Source organism: Colobus angolensis, unplaced genomic scaffold (assembly GCF_000951035.1).
Source record: "Colobus angolensis palliatus isolate OR3802 unplaced genomic scaffold, Cang.pa_1.0 Scaffold202, whole genome shotgun sequence".
Taxonomy (NCBI): Eukaryota; Metazoa; Chordata; class Mammalia; order Primates; family Cercopithecidae; genus Colobus; species Colobus angolensis.
The window spans coordinates 3,341,649-3,350,839 of NW_012115178.1; the positions used below are offsets into that span (position 1 = coordinate 3,341,649).

At 42.9% G+C, this 9,191-nt stretch overlaps 1 protein-coding gene across 4 annotated transcripts in view; it reads left to right on the top strand.

Annotated features, from left to right (window-relative positions):
* The window catches only part of AP4S1 (adaptor-related protein complex 4, sigma 1 subunit), a 25,236-nt gene that overhangs the window by 8,031 nt on the left and 8,014 nt on the right, over positions 1 to 9,191 (top strand). The window contains exons 4-5 of one of the 4 annotated variants that reach the window (XM_011941856.1): positions 3,605 to 3,676; positions 8,226 to 9,183. In XM_011941856.1, the coding sequence (XP_011797246.1) occupies positions 3,605 to 3,676; positions 8,226 to 8,303 (150 nt within the window). In that variant the 3' untranslated portion in view covers positions 8,304 to 9,183. Of the gene's footprint in view, positions 1 to 3,604; positions 3,677 to 6,991; positions 7,076 to 8,225; positions 9,184 to 9,191 lie in introns of those variants that run through there. The other 3 variants (XM_011941855.1, XM_011941857.1, XM_011941860.1) reach the window with 3 other exon arrangements.

A 9,191-nucleotide genomic window follows, 5' to 3' on the forward strand; every position in this document is an offset into this window, starting at 1 on the left:
TAGTCCCAACTACTAGGGAGGCTGAGGTGGGAGGATCGCTTGAGCCTGGGAGACTGAGGCTGCAGTGAGCCGTGATTGTGCCACTGCACTCCAATCTGGCAACAGAGCAAGACCTTGTCTTTAAAAATAAAAATAAAAACATCTTTACAACATTCCTGTTTGTATTTTATAAACTCTTAAAATCTCAAAGCCTGAGCAGTTGATTCTAGAGCCGTAAAGCTCTGGTGGGTTGTGTGAAAGAACCCTGATTCATGCCCCTTTCATTGCAGTTGAGGGCAGGGCATGGGAAGGGCCTCAGTGCTGTGTGCCCTCTCTGTGACTCTGCTAGCATCTTTCATGGTGCTCCCTGGAAGAATGATGGTGTGCAGGCAACAGAGATCAGCACCACTATGGTTTGCAGGCAGGCCCTGATCAGGCCCACTGTCGGGCATCTACCTCTAATTCCATCAGCTTCCTAAAATCTGAAATACTTTTAGAGATCCGGAAACCAGAATAGGGCTTCTCCAAGTAGGAGATAATGTCAGCCTGATTTAATGAGAAATTGCAAAAATACTTGTTCAAACTGAGGCTATAGGAATACCAGCCAGAAGAACAAATAAATTCTTCAGGGAAGCATCCAACACTGAAAGGGCAGCTTCTAAATGAACTGAAATTTTCTGCATGTTCTGTCAGAAAGTTACAGTGTTAATTAATTAATTAAATCATTATTTAAGCGTTTCTTCTGAGGTATGATGGAGCATGTGATTACTTCTGGAATGGCTTGATTTCTTTGTTTTTTTTTTTTTTTTTTGAGACAGAGTCTCACTTTCTTGTCCAGGCTGGAGTGCAGTGGTGTGATCTTGGCTCACTGCAACCTCCGCCTCCCAGGTTCAAGTGATTCTCCTGCCCCAGCTTCTACAGGCATGTAGCACCATGTCCAGCTAATTTTTGTATTTTTAGTAGAGTCGGGTTTTCACCATGTTGGCCAGGATGGTCTTGATTTCCTTACCCCTTGATCCGCCTGCCTCGGCCTCCTAAAGTGCTGGGATTACAGGCGTAAGCCACCGCGCCTGGCCGCTATCAGCCTTTTCTTGATTCAAGAGTTGGTGTTGGGAACATGCCTAGTGGTCTGTGATATGGTGATGCCTCTGGCCAGGAAGGGGCTGGTGCCTTCCAAAGCCGAAAGAGACCAAGAGGTGGTCATTCCAGAGACTGGCCTTAGAGGACAGAGGACATGGAGACTGGCTTTAAAATCTATCTCTGTGTTGATTGCTTGGCAAGACATAGACCAGCACTGTTCAGTAAAACTTTCTGCAGAGATAGGAATGTTCTGTACCTGTGCCATCCAATACAGTAGGCATTAGCCAGATGTAGCTTTTGAGCACTTGAAATGCAGTTAGTATAACTGAGGAAATGAAGTTTTAATTTTACTTAATTTAAATCTCCACATGAGGCTGGTGTTTACCATACTGGACAGCATAGCTCTAACTTCTGCTTACCTTGTGATGACCACTTTCTTGTTTAGACAGACTAGCTACAAGTCAGGGTCTATGATCAGAGCTGACTATGACTAGCCATTTCAAGGTGACACCCACCAAGAAGAATATAATTTCCCAAAATAATAATTTTCTAAGCCAGGAGAATAAAAAGTGGGTACAAGTACTATAATTGCTAAGGTTTTTAGAATTATTATTATTATATTCAGTAACTAAGAATAAATAGCATATTACTGAATTATAGGTATAATTTAAGGGAGAGTCAGTGACCACATAAACCACAAAAGTAAAGATTAGAATTTAATTTCAGTTAGGTGATTCTGCAGGACTTGGACGGTAGATACTAAGGGACAGCTTGGCTTAGGATCAAACCATAGCAAAAAGAAGAAGAGGAAGAGGGAAAAGAACACTATGGGAAAGAAAACAGGATCTGTCCCCCTCACAGAGACAGCCTTGTCATGTAAGATTTATTTTTAGGTTTGTGAATTTTAAACATTCTTTCTGTGGCTATTTTTAATCTTCGAGAATTTCCAAATCTTAAATTTGGAGATCAGTCTCATGCTGTCTGGGGCTGAGAGAAGCATCCCAGCATCACATTTTTAAAACAAAAAGCCAACCCAGTAAGCTTCAAAGGACACGGCTTTGCCAGAGGTGAGGGTTGTTGCTGTTGAAGAAGTGATGTCAGGGGATTTTCAGTGCTGCATGTGACAAACCTTAAGTCCTTTCGTATTTGAACTTAATTCTCTTGACTTTTTTCTTCCTCCATATTTTTTTCACTATATAAATATCTATTTTATTTTATTTTAAAAATTTTACAACATATAAGCAAAGAGAAAGAGGAAAGCGAATACATGTAATAATACATTTGTCTAAACCTATAGAACGTACACCACCAGAGTGAACCCTAATGTAAACTGTGGACTTTGGGTGAGAATTATGTAGGTTTGTCAGTTATAACAAATGTACCACTGTGGTGGGGAATGCTGACCATAGGAGGAGGCTGCACATTCGGAGGGACACAGGGGATGGGATGTCTGTGTACCTCCCCCTCAATTTTGCTCTGAACCTAAAACTTGCTCTTTAAAACGTAATGTACTTTTTGGCCAGGTATGATGGCTCACACCTATAATGCCAGCACTTTGGGAGACTGAGGCAGGTGGATCACTTGAGCTCAGGAGTTCAAGGCCAGCCTGGGCAACATGGCAAAACCCCGTCTCTACAAAAAAATACAAAAATTAGCCAGGTGTGGTGGCGCACACCTCTAGTCTCAGCTACTTGGGAGGCAGAGGTGGGAAGATCACTTGAACACAGGAAGCGGAGGTTGCAGTGAACCAAGATCATGCCACTGCACTCCAGCCTGCGTGACACACTGACTCAAAATATATAAAGACTTTCTCGAAATAAATAAATAAAACAGATTTTTTTTTAAGTGAGAAGAAGATCATCAGTAAGCCCATCAGTTACTGATAACTGCTGTTAGGTACATTTCCTTTTAGAGTTTCTATGTCTGTCTGTAGCTATATAACCACATATATCTTGATCTGTATACATGCATACATAGGATAATACTATGTATGCATTTTATAACTTTTTTTAACAATATGTAAGTACTTATATTTCTACATTGTCATTTGTGGATATGCTACGGTTTACTTAGTTCTCCTCCTTGATAGATATTTAGGTTATTATCAATAATTTGCTATTACAAGCACGATTACCCTGAATATCCTGTCATATATGATTGTGCCATTGTCTAATTTTTTCCTTGGGATAAACTCCTAGAAGTAACATTAGTGGATTCAAAGATGTGGCACATTGTTACCATCTCTGATACACACATCAAATTACCTACATCTGTAAAGGTTGAGTTAGTTTCTTTTTCCCTCTGCTTTCTAAAGATGAATGGTACTGGCCTGTAAAATTCCTTTGAACTACAGCCTATTTTTTAAAAAAATTACAGTCCCAAACTCAGGGCCTTGGCAGAGTCAGACTGCTGTGGCCTCCAAGCCCAGAAGCAGGTAGGAGAAGCCACTGCTATGGATGCAGAAGCCTCTTCAGTCTGACTCTGCTAAGAGCAACGGGTCCCAATGTCTTTGTTCTCACCCTTACACTCTTTTTCTCTCTTCCAGAGTGAATTAGATGTATCCTTTTTCAATACTGTTTTCCACAGTACTTGGCAAGCGCACTCTAGTCCTTATCAGGTAAGTGCCATGGAGCAGGAAAACTATTCAGTAGTCCAGAGTGTTCATCACCAACAACCATGACAAGACAGCCGGAGGTGTGGGTGTTCTGCAGAACTCCTCCCCAACCTCGTCACCCTTCTTCAACAAGACAATTCTTTTTTTTTCTTTTGAGGTGGAGTTTCGCTCTTCTTGCCCAGGCTGGAGTGCAATGGAGCAATCTCTGCCCACTGCAACTTCCACCTCACTTCAACCTTTGCCTCTTGGGTTCACGTGATTCTCCTGCCTTAGCCTCCTGAGGCATTACAGGCACCCACCACCACGCCCAGCTAATTTTTGTATTTTTATTAGACACGGACAGGGTTTCACCATGTTGGCCAGGCTGGTCTCCAACTCCTGACCTCAGGTGATCCACCCACCTTGGCCTCCCAAAGTGCTGGGATTACAGGCGTGAACCACTGTACTTGGCAAGATGATTCTTAAGATTTTTTTTTTTTCAGGCAGGACAGCGCTCTCATAGTAGTTAATAGCTACTATTTGTTCATTTAATTTCCTTTAAGCATATGGAATACGCATTTTCAAAATTTAAATAACACAGCCAAAAAAGTGTTTAGTCCTCCTACAGAAACTGGATTTCCAGGGTTCCAAGTATAAATATCTAGAAATGCCGTACATGACCAGAATAAGGCCTTCAGTGTTGATAAACTGGAAGGTTAAAGAAATTGCCTGGCTTGTAATCCTTGCTATCAAATGTATTCATTTCCTTGATAGCAGAGAAAGTTCTCCTTTTCTCCTTTTCTTCTGTCTCTTTTAAATCACAATATCCAAGTACCCTCAAAACAAGCATGATTTGCTTAGAGTACTGCAGGCCCCCAGATTTTGGCAGGAGCCCTTAGGCTTTGTGCCAGTGTTTGGGAGGCCAGATAACTTTGAAGTTTATTTTTTACTTCAAAAATCTACCTACCACTTAAGTCCTTGAAGAACACATCAAGTTTCAATCTAAAATAGTAAATTAACTATAACAAATGTTATATATAAATATTTATATATATTCGAATATAACTATATACAAAGTATAACAATATGTTTATGTGTATATATACATACACTTATTTGTATGTGTGTGTATGTATGAGTACGTGCACAAACACACAGCCATTTTTCCACATTTTGCCAGAAATATTAAGTGGATGGAAAACTACTGGTTCTGGGCATAGTGTCTGATATATATCATATGTGTGTATATATATATTTCTCATATATATATCATATATCATATATAAATCAGATATTTGTATTTTTAGTAGACACGGGGTTTCACCATGTTGGCCAGGCTGGTCTTGAACTCCTGACCTTAGGTGATCCACCCACCTTGGCCTCCCAAAGTGCTGGGATTATCATATATTATATATCATATATATGAAATATATATATAATATATGTATGAGCCACTGTGCCCGGCCATATATATATGGCAAATTTTTTTTGAGACGAAGTCTCACTCTTGTCGCCCAGGCTGGAATATAGTGGTGCAATCTCGGCTCACCACAACCTCCGCCTCAGCCTCCTGAGTAGCTGGGATTACAGGCATGCGCCACCATGCCTGGCTAATTTTGTATTTTTAGTAGAGACAGGATTTCTCCATGTTGGTCAGACTGGTCTCAAACTCCCAACCTCAGGTGATCCGCCTGCCTCGGCCTTCCCAAGTCCTGGGATTACAGGTGTGAGCCACCTCACCCAGCCAAAAATGTTTTTTTTTTTAAGAGTGTGTGTGTGTGTGTGTGTGTGTGTGTGTGTGTCTAATTTATATATTTTGTTTGTTTGTTTGTTTGTTGGAGACAGAGTCTCGCTCTGTCACCCAGACTGGAGTGCAGTGGCGCGATTGTGGCTTACTGCAGCCTTCGGCCTTCTGGGTTCAAGCGATTCTCCTGCCTCAGCCTCCTGAGTAGCTGGGATTACAGGCACCCACTATCATGCCCAGCTAATTTTTTTTTTTTTTTCATAGAGATGGGGTTTCACCATGTTAGCCAGGTTGGTTTTGAACTCCTGACCTCAGATGATCCGCCCGCCTCGGCCTCCCAAAGTGCTAGGATTACAGGTGTGAGCCACCGCGCCCAGCCTAATTTATAAATTTATGTATACACTTATATAAATGCCCAGAACCAGTATGTTTGCATCCACTTAATATTTCTGGGGAAATGGCTATTTACTTGTTATTACTGATAGGAAATGTCGCCGTGTTGACAAAATTCATTTTGTACACTGTAATTGGAAGCCTCTGTAAACTAACTGGGAAAATCTGAGTGCCCTCTAGTGGTGAGTGACCCAAATCTATGATAACTGTGACCTAGAAGGGATTATAGATCCCTTCGTAGGTTTTAGCATGCTGAATAAAAAGTACTGTGATATACAGACCATGTTGTATATTATGGTGTATTTTCATTCAGCATGGTCTGTATATTACAGTATGTTTTTATTCAACATGTAATATTCTATCAGAATTAATCCATCCAAAGCAATTCAAAATAAATCTCTTCCTACTTGAACAAGGTACATGTAGACAAAAAGCTTTTTGATTTAAACAGTCAACAGGAAGATAGCAAGGGCTAAAAGACACTTCACTGGGAGTAGAGAACTCAGTTTGCACTTTTGGTCTTGCCACTGACTAGCTGTGTGTATTGGACAAGATACATAACCCCCTCGTCTTAAAATGAGAGAATGAAGACTAGAAGAGCTTTAACACCTGCTCAGCCTTAATAGTTGATGTTGCCATGACTTTAGGTAACTGAGCTGAGTTACCTTACATCTGAAACAGGAAGAGAGTCTTACAAGACTAGATATTGAGAGGGTTAACGTGAATCAGAGGTGAAGGGATATGTGTTCTAGTTGGATGAGTTGTGTTGATGTGTTGGATATTTACTAGATGTTTACTAGAAATAAAGATGGGGATACTTGTCTTTGTAGCCTCCTGGTGTGTAGTATAGGTCTATGTGATGAGCTCCAGCATTCTTGTTTGAATTACAATTTTACACCAATATACACAATTTTCCCTTCATTTTACCTGGTTTCATTTTCACCCTCTCTTCCTCTCTAACCAAGTTATATATATTTAATGTCCTTAGGAATTACTTAGGCATATCCATCTGGCAAATTAGGAATTTTACATCATTTAGAGAAGGGAACTAAGTCTCTCTAGACCTGGAAGTTTACGTCTTTGCTCCAGATTTGATCTCACTTGTACTTCCAGTGGTCTAAAAGTGGAGCAGGCAGCAGAGAAGGGCATGCGCCCCCTCTTTTCTGTTGACACTTTTTTCTTTTTTTTTTTTTTCCTTTGAGACAGGCTCTTGCTCTGTCACCCAGGCTGGAGTGCAGAGGTGCGATCATGGCTCACTACACCCTGGATCTCCTGGGCTCAAGTGATCCTCCCACTTCAGCCTCCCAAGTAGCTGGGACTATGGGTACCCAACACCATGCCTGGCTAATTTTTTTAATTTATTTTTTTGTGGAGATGGGGTCTCACTCTGTTGCACAGGCTGGTCTCAAACTTCTGGGCTGGAGCAAGCCTCCTGCCTTGGCCTCCCAAAGTGTTGGCGTTCTTAAAAGATTACCACCCTTAGCCATCTGAAAAATATCTAATTAAAAACCCATGACTCTTCTCTGCTTCGTACGTAGTCCTTTTTAACCATCACATGTCCAAGGAGGACCTCTGCAGACTAGTTACACAGCAGAAAGACAAGGGGACCTTATCGAGGCTCAGCTGCAGTTCCTGCTCCATCTGGGGAGGGATTCTGCATCACTGTGTGGTAGCTTGTAAGCCAGGCACCTACTGGAGCAGCCAGCTATGCTTATATCCACTCTGCCAGGAAAGCTCCCTTAGGCCTTAAAAGGTTGAAAACAAGCGAACTGCTATAATGGCAACCTAGATTTGGTCCTTCGACTGCTAACAGTACACAATCTTGTTTGTGTTTGCTCAGGCTTAAGAAAGCCCTCCTGGTCTGCCCACATAGGACAGATGTGAGTTAAAGCTTGGTTTTGGCACAGGAGAAGGAAGTCAAAACCTCATAAATGCCCAGGAAGCCCCCTCTTTTTCTCCAGAGGCTTTTCCCCTGATTTTTTAAGGCTAGGGAAGTTTCCGAGAACCTGTACAGTTAGACTTGGAGAAATACAGTGCACCATTTACATTTCTCCCTAGTATGGACTTGTTCTACTTCTAGTAAGGCTGACATCACAGAGCAAGACAGATTGGATTTTAAAAAGAAATGACCTAAGCATAAGAAATCAGGACAGCAACTCTGGCTTGCTGAAAGTCTTCCAGTTAGTGGAAACCCTCTGGTGCAGTGGTGTCAGGTGGGGCGGGCTGCCCCCTCGGGACCAAGCCCGTCAGTGACCTAAATCATTCATGTGCTATGAATACACTCCTGTGCACTCTTCAGTTCCACTCCACCCGCCCGGCTGCAGAGAGGCCTGAAGATTCGGGAAGCCTGTTTCTATAGGGAGAGTTTGCCCCATCACATACCTTGGTAGATTTATTTAAGACTTCAAATTGTATGAATTAAAGTGGTTTTTTTAGGAATCAATTGATGAACTTCCCAAAATATGCTCAGCCCTGGAGCCCCAGCAGGCTTGCTTTTCTCCAGACAGTTCATAATTCAAAGGAGCTGCCTCCACCACCCCCATCTACTGAAAAGCCAGGGGATGGCACCGATGAACAGCACAGTGTGGGAGACACACCAACTACTCTTCAAATTGGTGCATAGCTGCTCTGCGCATGAAGGTACAGAAAACCTCCACAGCCTTTTCAGTATTCGGTGCCTTTAAAGGGGCCCAAAGACTTAGTTTATTTCGGCTAGAATGGAATGCAGCAGTACAGCCTTCAGGCCTGTGCTCCTCGGGCCCTGTGCTCTAGAGGGCCCACTCTGCCTCCGCTTCGCCAGCACCCCTTCCCCATCATGGGGCAGTTGGCCACAGCCCTCCCTGTCCACTGGTTGACCATCCTCTGACTTCCTGGGCCCCTAGAATTTATAAGGTCCCTAGATATCCCAGAGCCTGCCGCCACGGCCTCTGCAAGCCTCTCCTCAACCTTCACCCCAAGACTAGGGGCAGGAATGATAGGAAGGCTGGGCTGGTAGCTGGGATGTCCCACCTACGTGCCTGGGGAGACAAGCGAGAGCAGGCTGGGGTCTCTACTTTATATTCTTGTGAGGCAGAAATAGAGGCTAGCATCCAGGCCCCACAAACATATGCTAGAATCCAGAATGTTTTCTTGATTTAAAAACATCTTTAGGCCTGGCACCGTAGCTCATGCCAGTAATCCCAGCACTTTGGAGGGCTGAAGCAGGAGGATTGCTTGAGGCCAGGAGTTTGAGACCAGCCTGGGCAACACAGGGAGACCCAGTCTCTACAAAAAATTTAAAAAGCCAAGCATTGGTCGTGTGTGCCTATAGTCCCAACTACTAGGGAGGCTGAGGTGGGAGGATCGCTTGAGCCTGGGAGACTGAGGCTGCAGTGAGCCGTGATTGTGCCACTGCACTCCAAT